This window comes from Procambarus clarkii, chromosome 45 (assembly GCF_040958095.1).
Source record: "Procambarus clarkii isolate CNS0578487 chromosome 45, FALCON_Pclarkii_2.0, whole genome shotgun sequence".
In the NCBI taxonomy this organism is placed as follows: Eukaryota; Metazoa; Arthropoda; class Malacostraca; order Decapoda; family Cambaridae; genus Procambarus; species Procambarus clarkii.
Window position 1 is genome coordinate 11,183,465 of NC_091194.1, and position 22,912 is coordinate 11,206,376.

The 22,912-nt window shown below is 42.9% G+C and overlaps 1 protein-coding gene across 3 annotated transcripts in view; it reads left to right on the forward strand.

Moving 5' to 3' along the window:
• The window catches only part of Axs (Abnormal X segregation), an 88,308-nt gene that overhangs the window by 40,825 nt on the left and 24,571 nt on the right, over positions 1-22,912 (forward strand). For all 3 annotated transcript variants that reach the window (XM_069301407.1, XM_069301409.1, XM_069301408.1), the window contains 3 exons: positions 11,230-11,414; positions 14,231-14,392; positions 17,651-17,870. In XM_069301407.1, the coding sequence (XP_069157508.1) occupies positions 11,230-11,414; positions 14,231-14,392; positions 17,651-17,870 (567 nt within the window). The remainder of the gene's footprint in view (positions 1-11,229; positions 11,415-14,230; positions 14,393-17,650; positions 17,871-22,912) is intronic.

The window sequence follows — 22,912 nt, forward strand, 5'->3', positions numbered from 1 at the left end:
CCCTTGAAGGAGTCTTCCCTGGTCGTCCCACCCTTGAAGGAGTCTTCCTTGGTCGTCCCACCCTTGAAGGAGTCTTCCCTGGTCGTCCCACCCTTGAAGGAGTCTTCCCTGGTCGACCCACCCTTGAAGGAGTCTTCCCTGGTCGACCCACCCTTGAAGGAGTCTTCCCTGGTCGACCCACCCTTGAAGGAGTCTTCCCTGGTCGACCCACCCTTGAAGGAGTCTTCCCTGGTCGACCCACCCTTGAAGGAGTCTTCCCTGGTCGACCCACCCTTGAAGGAGTCTTCCCTGGTCGACCCACCCTTGAAGGAGTCTTCCCTGGTCGACCCACCCTTGAAGGAGTCTTCCCTGGTCGTCCCACCCTTGAAGGAGTCTTCACTGGTCGTCCCGCCCTTCAAGGAGTCTTCCCTGGTCGTCCCACCCTTGAAGGAGTCATCCCTGGTCGACCCACCCTTCAAGGAGTCTTCCCTGGTCGACCCACCCTTCAAGGAGTCTTCCCTGGTCGACCCGCCCTTCAAGGAGTCTTCCATGGTCACCCCACCCTTGAAAGACTCCTGAAGAGTCTTCCCTGGTCGACCCGCCCTTGAGAGACTCCTGAAGGAGTCTCAGCATAATGTATAATGCCCACAATTAAGTGTGTGGGAGAGAGGCGAGAGTGTGTGGAGCACAAGACCGTCCTTAGTGTTTTTGCGGGTGATCCAGCGGCTCTAGTTAGCGGCCGCCAGAGAATTTTCCTTGTTCCTACACCCGCAACCTTTGTTCTGTCTGCTTGGTTCCCTGGAGGTCGTCAGGTACGGTGCCACTGGTGCGGGTGTGGGCGGGTCTGTGTGCCCTGGGTATATATATATATATATATATATATATATATATATATATATATATATATATATATATATATATATATATATATATATATATATATATATATATATATATATATATATATATATATATATATATATATATATATATATATATATATATATATATATATATATATATATATATATATATATATATATATATATATATATGTGTGTATATCACGAAAATAAACACGTGATTAAGAATGTGACAATGTCAGACCACGGAGGAAAAATGAAACAGGAAATTTCCTTAAGTACTTTCGTATATTAAATACATCTTCAGAAGGTCATTTTACAGATCGAGTGATGGGTATAAATAGGCAGGAGAGAGTGGTGAAGTAAGGTGAGGTACAAGTGAAGTAAGTGAAGTAAGGTGAGTGAAGTAAGGTGGTGAGTGAGGTGAGTGAAGTAAGTGGTGAAGTAAGGTGAGATGGACTCCTTGAATATATATGGGTGATGTGGCCAGGGTTTTTTTTTCAAACGTAGGTTAGATATATATGAGTTTGTGTGGATATTTTATGGGAGCGGCCTCGTATGGGCCAATGGCCAACCCAATGGCAGCTGCCTCGTATGGGCCAATGGCAGCTGCCTCGTATGGGCCAATGGCAGCTGCCTCGTATGGACCAATGGGAGCTGCCTCGTATGGGCCAATGGCAGCTGCCTCGTATGGATCAATGGGAGCTGCCTCGTATGGGCCAATGGCAGCTGCCTCGTATGGACCAATGGCAGCTGCCTCGTATGGACCAATGGCAGCTGCCTCGTATGGGCCAATGGCAGCTGCCTCGTATGGGCTAATGGCAGCTGCCTTGCATCGGTCAGTTGGCCTTCTGTAATCCCCTCTATTCTTCAACCTGTCCTCAGGGATGAAATCCACTCACGGGGATGGATTTAAAACGACTAAACAATCAGTGCTATTATCTACTCTCTATCCATGGTTATGTTAAGGTTATTTTAGGTTAAGATTTGGTTAGGTTAGGTTTCATTATGTTTTGGTTACGCCAATACGGTGTATTATTGACGATACTGTGAAGTATGGAATTCGAAAATATTTGAGTGTGCCCAAGAATTCCGTTTACAAAAAAAAATCTTCAAAGAAAACGTTTTCAGCATACATTTTTTATATTTTAAACCAACGATTTATAATGCAGTAAAGTTATAATATGAGAATAATCCTTGTTCAGGACAAAGGTTCGCTCACCAGATTACATGTAGACTAATTGTGGAACCATAATATGCTCTCAGACCATCACAAATATCTAGAGAACTATCAAAGTGGTTTGAGGGGGAGCGGAGGTGTGATTTCTCACGGTGATCTAGCTGCTCTGAGAACAGGTTCTTATTCTTATGATATCTTATATCTTAATTATTATGTGATTCTTATGACTCGTCACATATTCCCGTTTTCTGTATGAACTTCATCACCTTGCACATAGTGGGACTGAACTCAAGGAACCATTTGTGTGACTAAGCTCGTAGCTGGTTTAGGCCCCTCACGGAGTATGGTATAGTCTTCCCCAGTGTTGACGCTTCTCGTACACTTGGCATCGTTTACAAATGTATACCAACAATAGTACCAATAGCGACTGTGGCGTAGACGTAACAATTGCGAACTGTTGCACTCTAACAAGCCAGTGTTCTGTACAATTAATTTCATAGATGGTTCGAGAAGGAAGCCAAGAACCTAACTGCTCTAAGGCCACGGTGCCCACCCACTTACACACGGTGTAAGTGGGTGGGCACCGTGGGTGGTGTAGGTGGGTGGGCACGGTGGGTTGTGTAAGTGGGTGGGCACCGTGGGTGGTGTAGGTGGGTGGGCACGGTGGGTTGTGTAAGTGGGTGGGCATGGCGGGTGGTGCAAGTGATGGGCACTGATAACAAAACACAACACCTGTGTAACAATTAAAATTGCTAATTTAAGCAATTAAGTCTTGCCTGTGGACCACCTCCTCCCATGTTGGGTGTTCTCCCGTGCACCTCCTCCCTTGTCTGGCCCCCTTGCACGTGCACTCCTCTGGCCGTCACACGTGCACGTGTACCCCCGTCGCCAAATGGGCCCTTACCCTGTCACTGCGTGCACCTTACATCCAGTTTTTGCAATCGTTACAATTTTCCTGGTTTTCAGCATATTCCGGAGGCCTGTGTAGGTGCAATAGATTACAGACACATTATTGCACAGGTTCGGAACCTCGTTTGACCGTGTTGGGGGTTTGTTGGCGTCGTTAGGGGCTTCCGCGGCCTGCCGGAATGACCGGTTATCTCCAGCATAATAATCCTGGCTGCCACCAGGAGTAACTTTGTTTATTATCTTTTTTTTCTGTTGTTAAAAATAAGTGTTTTATTATTATGCGGAATGTTGTCATCGGTGGTGCGAACACGTCCTTAACCAGGGCGTGCGGGGCAGGAAGGTTCCGAAAGTCAGGGAATAAAGATATTCCGTTGAGGCTGGGTTGGATATTGAGCAGACAGCCCGTCCTCCAAAAATGGAGAGGTAAATGTAACAGCCTCCATAAGTGCAATTATGTACTATGTATAACAGTCAGGAATTGTACTTATTTACACTTAGTATTAAATCGTACTATCAAATATATTGTGAATATTTGAGTTTACCTGAAAAGCTGAATAGAAAACCACGACCTAACCTAACCCTCTTAGTTTTTGAAGATAAGCATTTTATTGCTTCTTTTACTACTTAACCTCGAGCAGGAAAGGCGAAGAGATGTTTGACATTCAGAGCGACCACGTGAAGGAATAAAACTCGCAATGCCTCGTAATCTAGAAGAGAATGGGAGGGGGGGGGAGTGAAGCAACTGAGAAACTTACTTTCAAGAGGAAAATATGGGGGAGGGACTCTTATAAATAATAAATAGATAAATAAATAGGTTATTTAGGTAAAAGAACATAATACATAATGATTTACAAGCAGAATTTTGGATTTCTAGATAGAGCTAGTATATACTAAGCCTAGAGCCACTAATACACACAGCGATTTGGGCAAACGTTTCTTAGCAAGTTTTTTAATATATATATAAATAAATAATAAATAAATGTTTATTCAGGTAAGGTACATACATATAAGAGATTTTTACAAAAATTGCAAGGTTTATAGATAGAGCTGGTACATACAATGCCTAAAGCCACTATTACGCAAAGCGTTTCGGGCAGTGGAATGGCCAAAATATGATTGGAAAGAGTTTGTTGTTGGACAAAGTAATATATGAAATGAGCAGCCTCGTCCCCCTGTTTTGATAGTAATTATACAAACGATGAGGACCGCGTCCAAATTTGGCCATAGCGCGCGTACGAGCCAAAAGTGACGTTATTTTTAGGACATGTACCAACGTACAACGTAATAAGTCAACATCGGTACTATTGAATTTGGACAAACCGGAAAACTATTTTTTACTTTTATTGCAAACTAAACTCACCCAACCTAACCTTCCTAGGCCTAATGCACGCTACCTGAGGCCTAATATAGTACATATGTGTGCTATACAAGGTCTAGGAATATTTAAGTTTGTTTTTTAGCTTAATTTTTTCGGACTATAAAGTGAATAGTACAAAGTGCTACTATTTAATTGCTAGTCAATATTTGTACTATGGTGAACATAGTTACAAAGAATACTATCTAAACAGGAGGATGGTTGGTAAGTGTGTGCAACACGAAGTTTTAATATGACCAGACACAATAAAAATCACAAGGAATAAAATAGCCCACATAGAGGTGTCTCATATTCCCCTCCGGGTGTCTGGAGCAGAAGTGGAAACAGTCTCCGTGGCGCAGTGGTAAGATACTCGCCCGGCGTTTCGCAAGCGCTTGCCTTGCGTTCGAATCCTGGCCGGGGAGGATTGACCGGGCGTCAATCCTTAACTGTAGCCTCTGTTCACCCAGCAGTGAATGGGTACCTGGTTGTTAAACGATTTGGCGGGTCGTATTCCGGGGAAATTAGGGTTAAGAACCTGCCCGAAATGCTACGTGTACTAGTGGCTTTACAAGAATGTAAAACTCTTGTATGTAATGTTCAGGGAGCTCGGTAGATACAAGGCAGTTGGGGGGGGGGGGGGGGTTAAAATAGCCTAAGCTACTCTATCCCTTTGAGATGTATTTATTGCTTATCTCAATAAACATATTTGAACTTGAAAGGCAGTTGGACCAGAGGAAGTTTCACCTTGGGTCCTGAGAGAATGCGCATCTCAGCTCAGCACCTCACAGTTGATTTTTCAGCCATGTTAGTGCACAGGAGCCTGGGCATACATATGGAAAAAAAGGCAAACATAACTCCATTTTTTAAAAAAATGGTAGCAGGGAAGACCCTATTATTTATAGAACCCGTAGCACTGACAAGCGTGCTAGTCAGGACACTAGAAAAATCATTAAAACCAAATGGACAGAACACCTGGAGAGAAATTATAACAGACAGATAGTATGGTTTTCTTACTGGAAGATCATGTGAAACAAATCTACTTAGTTTCTGTGAGAGAGCCGCAGAGATTTTATAGGAAAGAGATGAGTTGCATTGACTGCATTTATCTGGACCTAAAAAAGGTTTTTGGCAGAGTCCCATATAAGAGGCTGTTCTGGAAACTGGAACATGCTGGAGGGAGTGACAGGGAGACTGCTGACATGGATGAAATTAACACATTGTACTCACCACTTGGGTTGGACGGTAGAGCGACGGTCTCGCTTCATGCAGGTCGGCGTTCAATCCCCGACCGTCCAAGTGGTTGGTCACCATTCCTTCCCTCCGTCCCATCCCAAATCTTTATTCTGACCCCTTCCAAGTGTTATATAGTCGTAATGGCTTGGCGTTTTTCTCTGATAATTCCCTCACCTAGTTGTGCTTGCGAGGGTTGAGCTTCGGCTCTTTGTTCCCACCTCGCAGCTGTCATTCAACTGGTGTACAGATTCCTGAGCCTACTGAGCTCTTATCATATGTACATTTCAAACTGTGTATGGAGTCAGCCTCCACCACATCACTGCCTAATGCATTCCATTTACTAACTACTCTGACACTGAAAAAGGTCTTTCTTCTTACGTCTTTCTAATATGTGTGTGTTTGCGTGTCCCCATCTCTCACCTGTCTTCCCGTCTCCCCCTAGCTCACCTCTCCCCATATACCTCTCTTCCTCTGAAAAACTGAATCTACGAAAAACAGATCCCTGAGTTCAGAATTCATGAAAATAACATGGGGGGTTGCTATAGATGCCGATTATCTTAAAGAATGACACTGGGGCCGACCCCGACTGGCTAATGACATTCCCATCCCTCCCCCCATGTTTCTTCTTGGAAAGTTGGGTAAGGCAACCTTTAAACTTCTAGCTCTTTTTTTATATATAAACTGCATATATGTAGATCAACGAACACAAGGTTGATAATAGTTTCAAAGATCTCAATAATATTATGCATGAATAAGATCCGAATATGGAAATACATATCCTAAAACTGACCCTGCCAAGAATGTTGCCTCTCAACTGCTGACTTAACTCTCGGGTACCTATTTACCAATAGGTGAACAGGTGCATTAGGTGATAGGAAAGGTGCCCAACAATTTCCGTTTCTGCCGAGGATTCGAATCCGGGATTTCCGATTGTGATTGGAGAACGAACCTAACAGCAGAACCGAGACCCTTGAATATATATATATTCATCAAGAGGTGTATATACACTGAGAGATGTATACATACTGAGAGGTGTATATACACTAAGAGGTGTATATTTACTCAGGCCCCCCACAAAAGGGGCCGTGACACCACACTAGGCTACCCCGTCCCCCGGTTTTATTGCACCACCAGTTTAAAATACATATTGAACCTGGGTATTTATTGACATGTCAATTGAACAATACTAATGATTACACATGCGGCTCCGAGGGCAATCATATCCTCTGTCTCCGTTCCCTAAACATTTATTCCACAATCACCCAATTGGCAGGACAAAAAAAAATGTATTCCCTTACTATATGTTAAACTTATTTATGTAAAAGCATTTGCATAACAATAGCCTAAAAGCCATTGTTCCTGGCGCTGCCAAGCTATAATGAGGGGGCCATTAATAACAGACATAAATTCTAAAATTCCAAGTGAACCGGTTTGGCAATAGCGCAGTAACGTACCGTTGTGAGTGATATTGAACATTGAGCTTGACTCCTGGAGGTCGACAGTGTCCTAGGGCAGAGGGGCGGGTTGGGTGAGGATGGCGACCTCGTGCTTCTGAAGACGTCTGGGTGGTAGCATGTGAGGGTAGAAAGGCTCTAAAGGGCTCAGTAGTTGATTGGTGGTGGAGACGGAGCACAAGAGCTGAAAATCACTTCAAATCAGCCAAGTTTTCTTGAATTTATATAATTTTCAAATAGTTTTTCTTATGAAATGATAAAGCTATCCATTTCATTATGTATGAGTTAATTTTGTTAAATTTGAGTTAAAACTAACGTAGATATTTGACCGAACCTAACCAACCCTGCCTAACTCAACCTATCCTAAAATAGCACATTTAAGTGAATAACTGATGTTCTTAATATAATATAATAATAATTATTATTTTAAACTAATTGAAAACAATTTATTGAAAATAAAGAAAAATAACTCGGCCTATTAGGCAAATTGAGCCCTGCATAGTAAGCCGAGAAGTGCGTTATGGCTACTAGGTACGACATATATATATATATATATATATATATATATATATATATATATATATATATATATATATATATATATATATAATACATGCACACTTTTACGTACACACGCGCATACACACACACAGGGGCCTCGTAGGCTGGTGGATAGCGCGCAGGACTCGTAATTCTGTGGCGCGGGTTCGATTCCCGCACGAGGCAGAAACAAATGGGCAAAGTTTCTTTCACCCTAAGTGCCCCTGTTACCTAGCAGTAAATAGATACCTGGGAGTTAGTCAGCTGTCGCAGGGCTGCTTCCTGGTGTGTGTGTGTGTGTGTGTGTGTGTGTGTGTGTGGTGTGGAAAAAAAAAGTAGTTAGTAAACAGTTGATTGACAGTTGAGAGGCGGGCCGAAAGAGCAAAGCTCAACCCCCGCAAAAACACAACTAGTAAACACACAAGTGATGAAACTGAGAAAAAGAGAGAACAGATACACAGGGAATGACAAAGTGTGTGAAGAACTCAACAAGCTATTCCAGGAGGTCTTCACAATAGAACAAGGAGAAGTCCCTGCGCTAAATGAGGGGGCCTGTGGTGGAGTGGACAGCGCTTGGGACCCGTAATCCTAGGGTCCGGGTTCCATTCCCGGCGATGGCAGAAACAAAATGGGCAGTTTCTTTTACTCTGATGCCCCCTAATACTTATCAGTAAATAGGCCCCTGGGAGTTAGACAGCGGTTACGGGCTGCTTCCTGTGTGCGTGTGTGTACTCACCTAGTTGTGTTTGCGGGGGTTGAGCTCTGGCTCTTTGGTCCCGCCTCTCAACCGTCAATCAACAGGAATTGTGTATGTGTGTGTGTGTGTGTGCCCGAGACGACAAGTTGCATGAGATCAACAATCATTCTAACTCCCCCTTCAACTAGTGCAACAACTGCCCCGCTCCCCCCCCCACCCAACTCCTCCATCAATTAGTGCAACAACTCCCCCCCCTCTCCCTCCCCCTCCCCCTCACCCCCCCCCCACCACCACCACCACCAGCTTCCTTCAAGGTATTCGTATGTTAAACTGCGCATTAACGGCCCTTTGGGGTTATACATGAGGCTGCAGCCGTGACAAGACAATTGCAGGCCCCTCGAGGTAGTGATGAACACGGGCTCCTCCTCTCCCAACCCCTCCTCAACCCCCCCCACAACCACACAAAAAAAAGAGATACACAATATTAATTTCATGCTATAGCCTTGTGGTGTTTTTTTTTCTCTCGGTGGCGGTTGGTATCTGAATTTGGTGCGTTGTTTTGGTTCAGTTTAAAATTGGATTTTTTATTTTTTATTTTTTTGCTGTTTGGGGGAATTTAGGTTCTCGTTCTGTATCATTTTTGTTTTATTTGATTCAATATCTTTTTTTTTTCTTGCTATGTGGATCGTCCTTTGTTAAGCAGCTACTGTGATGTATATATCTGTTTCTGCCCCGAACGCTGCACGTACTAGTGGCTTTACAAGATTGTATATACTTTGCTATGTATTCTCACAAACCCAATGTACCTTCTTGTATATAAATAAATAAATAAATAAATAAATAAATAAATAAATATCGTTTAAGATGTCATTGCAATATCTCTCTTATCGTTTCATCTGCTTATAACTTCATAACCTTTTCAATTTATGTTTGTTTAAATCATTGTTTAAAACGCCGAATCTTTTATTTTTTTTTTCTTTAGCGGTGTTTAAAACGCAGAATCCTTTATTCTTCTCGCTATATCGTTGTTTAAATTTCCATGACGTTATTTGGATTATTACCTCAATGTGCATATCTCGCTCTTACTGTAACTGGGTCGTTAAATCGCTGTATCATTCCAGCTTACATTCTGTAACGCCGCATCAGCCAGTTCCTTGTTCTGCTGTAGTTTGTGTATCACCCTCTCGTTAACCAGCCCGTCCTCCAAACAAAGACCCAAAGTCCATTCCATCCACCCGCCAACCCCCCAGCTGTTTATGAATGATAAACGGTTTACACACGACTCACCAACCCGTCCTCGACTCAAGTCCATTACATCCAGCGGTCGACCCCAGAGACGCATTCATAAATTTTAACATGCTGTTTATTCAAAACGGGAATTTTCTCAAGTATAAATTAATATTATAATATATTAGCATATTGTGTATATATAGGCATAGGATAGGTTAGGTTAGGTGTTTAGGTTCTGTTGGCAATTATTTGTATTTGTAGTACGTGGGTGAAGCATTTAGAGCGTTGCGATTCGAACAAAATTTATCAGTGAAGCACTTGTTCCGGATATGTTCGAAGTTCAGCAGTTGTGAGTAGTGTGTAAACCGCTTTTCATTCATAAACAGGGGGTTTGGCGGGTGCATGGAATCACTTTTGGATCTTTGTTTGGAGGACGGGCTGGACTCACAACTGCTGACGTTCGAACACTTCCGGAACAAGTGCTTCACTGACGACTTTTGTTCGAACCACAACGCTGTAAATGCTTCACCCACGTACTACAAATACAAATAATCGCCAACAGAATCTAAACACCTAACCTAATCTATGCCTATATATGCACAATATGCTAATATATTATAATATTAATTTATATTTGAGAAAGTTCCCGTCTTAAATTAACAGCATGTTAAAATTGATGAATGCGTCTGTGGGGTCGACCGCTGGATGGAATGGACTTGAGTCGCGGACGGGTTGTATGACGTCCTAATTAACCGCGTGATGTCACTAATAACTGTACTATGCCACCGTTAACCGCATTGATGTTGCCATTAACAGCATGATGATGAGCTTTAGTCGTAAATATCACTATTAACCGCCTGAGGTCATTGTTAACAACATGACGTTACTATTAACCGCATGAGGTCATTGTTAACTGCATTATGTTAAAATTATCCACATGAGGTCACTGTTAACAGCATGATGTCACTATTAACCGCATGAGGTCACTGTTAACAACATGACATCACTATTAACCGCCTGAGGTCACTGTTAACAACATGACGTTACTATTAACCGCATGAGGTCACTGTTAACAACATGACATCACTATTAACCGCCTGAGGTCACTGTTAACAGCATGACGTTACTATTAACCGCCTGAGGTCACTGTTAACAGCATGACGTCACTATTAACCGCATGAGGTCACTGTTAACAACATGACATCACTATTAACCGCCTGAGGTCACTGTTAACAGCATGACGTCACTATTAACCGCATGAGGTCACTGCCATATGAATGATGTTTTCATAAACTACCTCCCGATGTTACAGCTTACCTCATGACATCATTATGGCCTACATGAAGTCACCATTAACCAAACAATGTCACTGTTAACTGCACGAGTTCACCATTAACCTCACCATTAGTCCTCCACTCACTGTATGATGACCCCCACTCATTGTATGATGATCCCAGTCATTGTATGATGACTCCACTCATTGTATGATGCCCCCACTCACTGTATGATGCCCCCACTCACTGTATGATGATCCCACTCACTGTATGATGACACCACTCACTGTATGATGCCCCCACTCACTGTATGATGATCCCCACTCACTGTATGATGCCCCCACTCATTATATGATGACCCCCACTCACTGTATGATGCCCCCACTCATTATATGATGACCCCCACTCACTGTATGATGCCCCCACTCATTATATGATGACCCCCACTCACTGTATGATGATCCCACTCACTGTATGATGACCCTACTCACTGTATGATAACTTCACCCACAGAGGAGATCCGGGCGTACTTCGGGGAGGCCGTGGCCATGTACTTTAGTTTCCTGGGGTTCTACACGGTGGCGCTGGTGGTGCCGGCCGTGCTGGGCCTGGCGCAGACCATCCTCTCCGTCGACACCCTGACGGAGTACGCCCTCTTCGCTGCCTTCAACCTCGTCTGGGTCACCATCCTCCTGGAGGTGGGTGGTGGGGGTGGTAGTGGTGGTGGTAGTGTGGGTGGTAGTGGTGGTGGTAGACGAAATACAACGTATTAACTTAACCAGACACTAACAGAACCCATTAAGGCACGCAGCTTACGCCATCACCAAGCCATACATAGAAAACGTGGATGTTATGCGAGTCGCAGCTCTTCAAATCGCTTTGTAATTTGTACGTGGGACGACCAAAATGAGACGTCTTAATTAAGAAGTGTGTTCTCGCATCCTAATGGCTCTCAACCCCATGCTCATCTCTACTGCTTCAGCGTTCCCATTGCGGCACGCAACAAACTGCCCAACTAGTTTGAGTGAATAGTCTTATCACCTGACCCAGTGCGGGTATAAATCAACCAGTTCTGAAAATTCTTTTCACTTGAGAATGAACCATGGAGGTTCGAAACGTTGTGCAAATTGTATAAATAAGTGTAATACATTCTATAGTAATTCACTCTTTTTCTTCACCTTGAAATTACGGAAATGAGTTTTGGAGAACTCCTCTTTCAGCTAAGCCCTGATGCTAAGAAAATAATGTAAATACAGAATATGCGGTCATATTCAATGAGACATATATATATATATATATATATATATATATATATATATATATATATATATATATATATATATATATATATATATATATATATATATATGTCGTACCTAATAGCCAGAACGCACTTCTCAGCCTACTATTCAAGGCCCGATTTGCCTAATAAGCCAAGTTTTCATGAATAAATGTTTTTTCGTCTACCTAACCTACCTAACCTAACCTAACCTAGCTTTTTTTGGCTACCTAACCTAACCTTACCTATAAATATAGGTTAGGTTAGGTTAGGTAGGGTTGGTTAGGTTCGGTCATATATCTACGTTAATTTTAACTCCAATAATAAAAAATTGACCTCATACATAGAGAAAAGGGTTGCTTTTTCATTTCATAAGAAAAAAATTATAGTAAATATATTAATTCAGGAAAACTTGGCTTATTAGGCAAATCGGGCCTTGAATAGTAGGCTGAGAAGTGAGTTCTGGCTACTAGGTACGACATATATATATATATATATATATATATATATATATATATATATATATATATATATATATATGTCGTACCTAGTAGCCAGAACGCACTTCTCAGCCTACTATGCAAGGCCCAATTTGCCTAATAAGCCAAGTTTTCATGAATTAATTGTTTTTCGACTACCTAACCTACCTAACCTAACCTAACCTAACTTTTTCGGCTACCTATCCTAACCTAACCTATAAAGATAGGTTAGGTTAGGTTAGGTAGGGTTGGTTAGGTTCGGTCATATATCTACGTTAATTTTAACTCCAATAAAAAAAATTAACCTCATACATAATGAAATGGGTAGCTTTATCATTTCATAAGAAAAGAATTTGAGAAAATATATTAATTCAGGAAAACTTGGCTTATTAGGCAAATCGGGCCTTGCATAGTAGGCTGAGAAGTGCGTTCTGGCTACTAGGTACGACATATATATATATATATATATATATATATATGTCGTACCTAGTAGCCAGAATGCACTTCTCAGCCTACTATGCAAGGCCCGATTTGCCTAATAAGCCAAGTTTTCATGAATTAATTGTTTTTCGACTACCTAACCTACCTAACCTAACTTTTTCGGCTACCTAACCGAACCTAACCTATAGAGATAGGTTAGGATAGGTTAGGTAGGGTTGGTTAGGTTCGGTCATATATCTACGTTAATTTTAACTCCAATAAAAAAAAATGACTTCATACATAATGAAATGGGTAGTTTTATCATTTCATAAGAAAAAAATTAGAGAAAATATATTAATTCAGGAAAACTTGGCCTATTAGGCAAATCGGGCCTTGCATAGTAGGCCAAAAAGTGAGTTCTGGCTATTAGGTACGACATATATATATATATATATATATATATATATATATATATATATATATATATATATATATATATATATATATATATATATATATATATATATATATATGTCGTACCTAATAGCCAGAACGCACTTCTCAGCCAACTATGCATGGCCCAATTTGCCTAATAAGCCAAGTTTTCATGAATTAATGTTTTTTCGACTACCTAACCTACCTAACCTAACCTAACCTAACTTTTTCTGCTACCTAACCTAACCTAACCGATAGAGATAGGTTAGGTTAGGTTAGGTAGGGTTGGTTAGGTTCGGTCATATATCTACATTAATTTTAACTCCAATAAAAAAAATGACCTCATACATAATGAAAATGGGTAGCTTTATCATTTCATAAGAAAAAAGTTAGAAAAAATATATTAATTCAGGAAAAATTGGCTTATTAGGCAAATCGGGCCTTGCATAGTAGGCTGAGAAGTGCGTTCTGGCTATTAGGTACGACATATATATATATATATATATATATATATATATATATATATATATATATATATATATATATATATATATATATATATATATATATATATTACACGTGTGAGTATTTGTGTGTGTACATATGCGTATATTGTTAGCATTTTTAATTTATATTTGTTTTGCAACTCATAAATGTTTAATTACAGTAATGATTTACATCAATAGCTCATTATGGATTGATGACTTATGCGGCCATGATGTTATAATATAACTTTCCTGCTAATTTTTCCACCATTCCCGCCATTTTTCACCATTCCCGCCATTTTTCACCATTCCCGCCAGTTTTCACCATTCCCGCCATTTTTTACAGCACCACCTCCCGCCACCTCCGGCCTGTAGCCTAAATAACCCTTATTCTCAACGGTACTTTGTCCCCACAGCTATGGAAGCGGCGGTGCTCTGAGCTGGCGTACAGCTGGGGTACGCTGGACAGGCAATACCTGCTGGAGGCTCCCAGGTCAAACTTCAGGGGAACCATGAAGCAAAACCCCATTACGGGACGATTCGAACCCACCTACCCCCTCTGGAAGACCAGGTTTAAGGTGAGAGACGGATGGAAAATGGAGGAGTTCGATACCCGGTAAAGAATCATTGTTGTAACAACGTTCTTGCATCATACAAATGAAGTTGTGTGGGGGATGGAAGGGAATCAAAGTGTCTGGAAGTGAGGGAAGATGATATAGCATAGGAGAGGTGAGAGGATAAATGTATTGAAAGAATTAACGAATGAACGATGATCTTTCAGATATATTGTGCCCTATTGGGCAAATTTTTTTTGTTTGAGTTAAGGGAGAAAAAACAGAAGGCTCTCTTACCATTCTTTGTTTCACTGACAGGAATACATTTACATAAAGCTATAACATATCATAATAATAAATAATTCCACGGAAATGAAAATAGAAACATTGAAACATAGCCTAATGAACAATTCACTGCTACAACAAATACAGCTATATTCGTTTATATTAATAACTACAACCACTACATATGCCACTAACAGACATAAGACTATCATCCCTCACAATTAATTACAAAAAATGATGTTGGAATTAAAATCTATCGAGGGATTAAGACCTATCCATTCTGTATATCCGCGTCACGCCCTGGATAGCAGCAGACTAGGGTTGCATAAGCAATAAGTCATATTTGTGCTGTCTTGTGCGAGAGCAGATTACAACGTAGTAAAGCCACTCAGGCGTAAACTCACTAACCAACAGGTAAACTTTATAAAGTTCTGGACATTGTCAAGGTCTAAACTAAATTCTCTGTCAGTATTCACCGCGAAGCTGGCTACACTTTTATGTTTATGTAACGTAATTAGACAACGGAAAAGCGGTCATGAAATGTTGTAATAAACGTTATAAATTCCTTTTATATATTTATATAAACATAAATATACTGTATGTGTTATCAAAATGTTATACTGTTTTAATAAAGATTTCTTGATCAAATATTAATATAAATATTTATATCTATAAGTAGTATTAATACTATTAGCATGGACGTCAGTTGTCATACGAGTTTCATAAATACTTAGCTTAGTTATCAAAATGTGGGAGAGATATAGTAAATATAAAATATGTATGTTTTATGTAGATATATATATATAATATGAAAACTGAGACGACACTAGGGTCAAAAACACTCTAAACAGGCCTACAATTCTGCAGGAAAAACATATAATTTGTAGTTCTGGGTCGTCGACCTCAATCCAGAAAGAACAGAGATTAACATGGACGGTAAGAGTGTCCCGGCGACAGAAAGCCATTGGAGGTGCAGGGTTTGCTGCCAGGGATGTACCTGCAGAATGGTAATTCGGAAAGATCTCTGGGAGCAGCTTTCAAATACCATCTAGACTCCCCCCCCCCCCAAGCTACGTATAGGGAGTCATTATTGACAGAAACAGTGAGGGGAATGGGTTTTGGGAACTGATATAGTTCAAGTATGTTTATTGAGACAAGAAAGAAATACATCTCAAAGGGATAGAGTAGCTTAGGCTATTTCTACGCCCTCTGGAACTGGTATATATATACACACTTGGGCTGTATCCAGAGGGTTCATCCATAATTATAACAAATAAACACGTAATTTTAATTGATGGAAACTTGACAAGGGATAATTATTAAGTCTTCCATGAATACAGAAATTTAACATAAACACAAAATTGTGTATGGCGTACCAACTCATTTCCATCACGGGAGGGGAGACTGAAACAAAGGAAGTTGTGGCGGACGTGTGTGTGTGTGTGTGTGTGTGTGTGTGTGTGTGTGTGTGTGTGTGTGTGTGTGTGTGTGTGTGTGTGTGTGTGTGTGTGTGTGTGTGTGTGTGTGTCGTTCGTGATGATCGTTAGTCTTCGTGGCTCAGTGGTAAAACACTCTCACCGGGCATCGCCAGCGATTTGGCCTGGGTTCGTATCCTTGGCGGAGAAGATTGACTAGTCGCCAGTCCTTAACTGTACGCCGCTGTTCACCCAGCAGTGAATGGGTGCCTGATTGTTAAACGATTTAAATGACAAGTGTTCTTCTTTATGTACGACGTAATTATTAGTTATCACTAGTTAACAGAGCTGAGTAATTATTTACTCCCAAATTATCCATAACAAATTGAATAAACATATATTGTAGTATAGCAAAAATACATAGAGGGTTATACTGTTTTGTGTTGGTCACTAGCCAGTGATTCGGACATGTTTTCGTGACTAAGGTCAGTGCTACTGTTGCGTGTTTGTAACTCTGTTACGGCGACTCTGGTTACGGCTCCGGACATAAATTTGCGACTCTGGCCTGGGGCCAGATTCACGAAGTAATTACGCAAGCACTTACGAACCTGTACATCTTTTCTCAATCTTTGGCGGCTTTGTTTACAATTATTAGACAGTTAATGAGCTTCGAAGCACCAGGAGGCTGTTTATAACAATAACAACAGTTGATTGGGAAGTTTTCATGCTTGTAAACTGTTTAATAAATGTAACCAAAGCCGTTAAAAATTGAGTAAAGATGTACACGTTCGTAAGAACTTACATAACTGCTTCGTGAATCTGGCTCCAGTGCTTCAGACACTCTGGCTATGGCTACTGACAAACCCGAACATAACATTGCTAATGGCTGCAATGTTTACATGAAACAGCTGTTTCCATGACGCTTGTAGTGTACTAGAAGCAGTTACAGCCACCATTACCTACTTATATTGATATTAGGGGTTTAACATTACTATTGCAAATATATTCTGGTAAGAGTTCTTGTTCCCCTTTATCCATGAACAGTTGAGTACCCCCTTAACCGCGCTATAGCACTGTATCTACCACAGACGTGGCCACACATTTACAATGCTAACCAACATATATACATTTTCTTCTGTCCTCCATGGACAGGGTGAAAGAGCTATTAAACATATAGTTCACTGATTTATTGATCAACCACAGAAGGTAATGTAGTGATTTTAAAAATGTTAATCTAACTTATATAGAGTTAGGGGTAATATGACTGACGTGTACAAATGGATGAATGGACATGACAGCGGGGATATTAATAAGGTATCAACTATATCAACTTAAAATGGAACACGAAACAACGGATATAAATTGGATCAGTTTAGAGTTTGGAAAGACCTGGGTAAATACTGTTTTGAAAACAGGATTACTGATGTGTGGATTAAATTACCGGGTAACATAATAAAAGTGGGATCCCTGGATTGTTTCAAGCGTAGGTTAGACATATATATATATGAATGTTATAGTGGATATAAATAGGAGCCGCGTCCTACAGGCCATCTGCAATTTCCTTACTTGTATTGTGTTGCAGTTGTACCTGATCTCAGCGCCGCTGGTGGGGCTGTGCCTGGTGGGGGCGCTGTGGGTGATGGTCGGAGCCTTTTGGGCCGAGGAGCAGCTGGTGGACTGGAAGCGTCGCTACGGCGCCGTGGCCGGGGTCTTCATGCACGTGCCCTCGGCTCTCTACGCCTGTCTGGTCTGGCTCATGAACCTCTACTACAAGAGGCTGGCCACCAGTCTTACCGAGTGGGGTGAGTGCTCGCTCCTGCTACCAGTCATATCGTGATATCTAGATGCACGGCTAGATAGCTAGGAGTACAGTGTGTCTCAAACATCGGCCCATGCTCGTTGTTCATGTACAACCACTTGGGGTGGACGGTAGAGCGACGGTCTCGCCTCATCCAGGTCGGCGTTCAATCCCCCGACCGTCCAAGTGGTTGAGCACCATTCCTTACCCCACCCCGTCCTATCCCAAATCCTTATCCTGACCCCTTCCCAATGATATATAGTCGTAATGGCTTGATGCTTTCCCTCCCTGATAGCTCCCTCCCCTCCTGTACATGTAATATCCATATACAGGCGATGAGTCACAATAACGTGGCTAAAGTATGTTGACCAGACCACACACTAGAAGTTGAAGGGACGACACCTTCACCTTGTCATCCCTTCACCTTCTAGTGTGTGGTCTGGTCAACATGTAATATCCTTATTATTATTAACATCTTTATTGACAAAATGAATTACAATTTTGCCTAATCTGAGGATTTTGATAGTCTTATTAAAGTGAGGATAATGCTGGTATTCACTGTCACGCAGGACAGAGGGTCATACATAAGACAATAGGTCTAAACTGTAGGCTGAAGCACATATATATCATGGTTACAATCAATGTTTTAATGTATGGATATGTGAAAACAACTTGTAATATCCTTCAGTGTGCCACAGTGCTGGCCACTACCTCCTCTACGCCACATATTGTCAGGTGTGTACAGGTGGAGGAGAAAGCTAAGTCAACAACAACTTCTACTTAGATATAAGCCATTAATAGCCATTTACAGAATGGTCTTCACCGTCGGCATCCAGACTTGTTTTATCACCCAAGTTAACGGCAGTCAAGTCCCCCGCTGTGGACCACAAGGCTCTCCTGATAGCCCGTCCTCTTGACCGCTCCCGACGGCACTAAAGTCTCATGTCCTAAGGTACCCGAACCTAACCTATCCCCGGGACTCACGAATAGAAAACGGGTCATCACGTCATTTCTTTCCGAGCCTCTGTGATTTGTAGAACACCAGTCTTTGGCCGTAGGGGATTAATACGTCACAAAGGCGATGTACTGTTAGCGAGGACCGGTAGTTATGTTGCAACACTAGGAGATTACACCGGAGTGAGCCCAACCACTTCGGGTGGACGGTAGAGCGACGGTCTCGCTTCATGTAGGTCGGCGTTCAATCCCCGACCGTCCAAGTGGTTGGGAACCATTCCTCCCCCACCGTCCCATCCCAAATCCTTATCCTGGCCCCTTCCCAGTGCTATATAGTCGTAATGGATTGGCGCTTTCCCCTGATAGTTACCTTCCCATCCACCGGAACACGTCCTGGACGTGTCATGGTGTCTGTGGCAGTGCCTTCCCCCCCCTCGTGATGCCACCCCTCAACTACTCAAACTCATTAACAACTTGAACTACACTCTCTGGCTCTACATCACTTTTCCGTCTGACTTTGATATACAAGGACGGTGTGATTTGCTATGTTGAACAAATCCACAAGGGCCGTGATGAGGGTTCGAACTTATGCCCGTGATAAACCCAAATTTACTATGTTGTAATTGGTGTGGAGCTTCACTAACGTCTATATCATTGTATGGAAGATTATTAAGACCTTCACAACAGCTTACTGACTAACCTGTAATTATACATGTGTCCTTATCTTGAGATGATTTCGGGGCTTTTAGTGTCCCCGCGGCCCGGTCCTCGACCAGGCCTCCACCCTAAGGAAGCAACCCGTGACAGCTGACTAACACCCAGGTACCTATTTTACTGCTAGGTAACAGGGGCATAGGGTGAAAGAAACTCTGCCCATTGTTTCTCGCGGCGCCCGGGATCGAACACAGGACCACAGGATCACACGTCCAGCGTGCTGTCCGCTCGGCCGACCGGCTCTGTCCTGGACAGAGTTCCGGACTAAATTATATTTTAATTGTTTAAATAACGAGAGTATGGAATTCGCTGTTGTTTTACGGTTCAGCTACATGGAACAAGTAGCACGGGCTATGGTGAGCCCGGAGTAATTGATTTTTATAGTATTTATCTTTTGTAATTTTGCTGATGTTATTGGCTTTAATTTATATATAGTAAAAATTAAAACATTTATAACGAGCTTGGTAAAACTAAGCTATTAATAGAGTATTTATTATTAATAACTGTCACTTAGACAATTTTATTAAAACAATTATTTGTAATTTAGTTACATAAAGTTTGGTGACTTTAAGAATCATTTTTATTCAGCTCAAGTAGAACTTTACAAGGCTAATGAGAACTTTTCTGCATATTTCCAGTCGCAAGGCAAGTTCGCTTAATGTAAATAAGTTGCCCTCGCGAAGGCAAGTGTGGTTTAGTGCTCATTAAAAGTTTTCCGGGACGAGGCTGCATGAGTCAGTAGACATAATTAATGTTTTCGTCTGTGAGGCTCCGTTTGTTGACATGTTTGTGGTGGTGTCACGTGCTTGGTAACACACCACACACATTGTTAATGTGACGGTGGTGGTGGTGTCACGTGCTTGGTAACACACCACACACATCGTTAATGTGACGGTGGTGGTGGTGTCACGTGCTTGGTAACACACCACACACATCGTTAATGTGACGGTGGTGTGGGGGTGTTGGGGGGGGGGGGGAGAGAGATGGGGGGGAGGCCAGGGAGTTGTGGAAGTAGGAAGGGGTGAGATAGGGGGAGGAGTTTCAGGTAGGGGAGGGAAGAGATGACGCTAGTGGATGTTGTCGTTGTTATAGATTCAGCTACTCGGAAGTTCCAAGTAGCACGGGCTATGGTGAGCCCGTAACTTACCTGGCACAGGAGCTGGGCAAGTAGCACGGGCTATGGTGAGCCCGTAACTTACCTGGCACAGGAGCTGGGCAAGTAGCACGGGCTATGGTGAGCCCGTAACTTACCTGGCGCAGGAGCTGGGCAAGTAGCACGGGCTATGGTGAGCCCGTAACTTACCTGGCACAGGAGCTGGGCAAGTAGCACGGGCTATGGTGAGCCCGTAACTTACCTGGCACAGGAGCGGGGCAAGTAGCACGGGCTATGGTGAGCCCGTAACTTACCTGGCACAGGAGCGGGGCAAGTAGCACGGGCTATGGTGAGCCCGTAACTTACCTGGCACAGGAGCGGGGCAAGTAGCACGGGCTATGGTGAGCCCGTAACTTACTTGGCAAAGGAGCTGGGCAAGTAGCACGGGCTATGGTGAGCCCGTAACTTACCTGGCACAGGAGCTGGGCAAGTAGCACGGGCTATGGTGAGCCCGTAACTTACCTGGCGCAGGAGCTGGGCAAGTAGCACGGGCTATGGTGAGCCCGTAACTTACCTGGCGCAGGAGCTGGGCAAGTAGCACGGGCTATGGTGAGCCCGTAACTTACCTGGCACAGGTGCTGGGCAAGTAGCACGGGCTATGGTGAGCCCGTAACTTACCTGGCACAGGTGCTGGGCAAGTAGCACGGGCTATGGTGAGCCCGTAACTTACCTGGCACAGGAGCTGGGCAAGTAGCACGGGCTATGGTGAGCCCGTAACTTACCTGGCGCAGGAGCTGGGCAAGTAGCACGGGCTATGGTGAGCCCGTAACTTACCTGGCGCAGGAGCTGGGCAAGTAGCACGGGCTATGGTGAGCCCGTAACTTACCTGGCACAGGTGCTGGGCAAGTAGCACGGGCTATGGTGAGCCCGTAACTTACCTGGCACAGGTGCTGGGCAAGTAGCACGGGCTATGGTGAGCCCGTAACTTACCTGGCACAGGAGCTGGGCAAGTAGCACGGGCTATGGTGAGCCCGTAACTTACCTGGCACAGGAGCTGGGCAAGTAGCACGGGCTATGGTGAGCCCGTAGTGAACTTACCTGGCACAGGAGCGGTGCTGTGCTTTATGCACACACGCTGATGGAGAGGAGGGTTTCGATATAAAGATAATTGATATTATAGTGGGTAAGCGGGGGTTATTCATGCCCGTGCCACCTCCTGGTAGGCTTAATCTTGATCAATTACTCAATCGTTGTGGGTGAGCGGGGCAGTGGGGAGCGTTGAAGGAGCAGCTTGGGGAAGAGGGAGTTGCTTGCAGGAGGAGAGATAGAGCCGGATGACCAGACCACACACTAGAATGTGAAGGGACGACGACGTTTCGGTCCGTCCTGGACCATTCTCAAGTCGATTTGAGAATGGTCCAGGACGGACTGAAACGTCGTCGTCCCTTCACCTTCTAGTGTGTGGTCTGGTCATCATACTTTAGCCACGTTATTGTGACTCATCGCCTGCATAGAGCCGGAGCTTGACCCAGCTTGGGCGGCGATGGTGACGGGTCAGAGGGCGCTCAGGTCAATCTTTGTTCTCGTGTTCAGGTTCCTTACGTCTCTTGTCGTCGCGTTCGTGCTTTCACGACATTCAGGCGGCGTCGTGCAGCATTTCCTTCCCCGTTGTTCGGTTCTTTTAATTTGATGAACTGGCGGACATTTTGAACATTTCCCCCCCCCCCCCGTCCTGTTTAGACAGTACCTATTATGACAGTGGTCAATAGTCACGAATTCGTACGTTTTTAGCTCTTAGATAAAAGTATACTGACTAGTAAGGATTTTTTTAAATACATGAAGCTAAAAAACAAACCTAAATATTCCCTAGACCTAATATAGCACACATTTGTACTATATTAGGCCTCAGATATCGTGCATTAGGCCTAGGGAGGTTAGGCTAGTTTAGTTTGTCTCTACAACACAAGTAACAAATAGTTTTCCGGTTTGTCCAACTCAATAGTGCAGATTTCTACTGTGTAATTTCGTTGTAAGTCGGTATATGTACTATGTTCCTCAGCGTTACTATTAGTATTACCAAAACAGGAGGATGTCGGCTGGATTTTTGAGAGGCAAGCTTCTTGTAGCTATATCCGCCTCCCCCCCCCCCCCCCCCCGGTGTTTGTGCTTTGTAGAGCGATGCATCTGTTGCTTTCTGCTTCTGTGTGTGCTGAGCGTGGGGGGCGGGTGGGTTTGAAATTGAAATTGAAATAAGTTTATTGAGGTAAAATACACACAAAGGGATG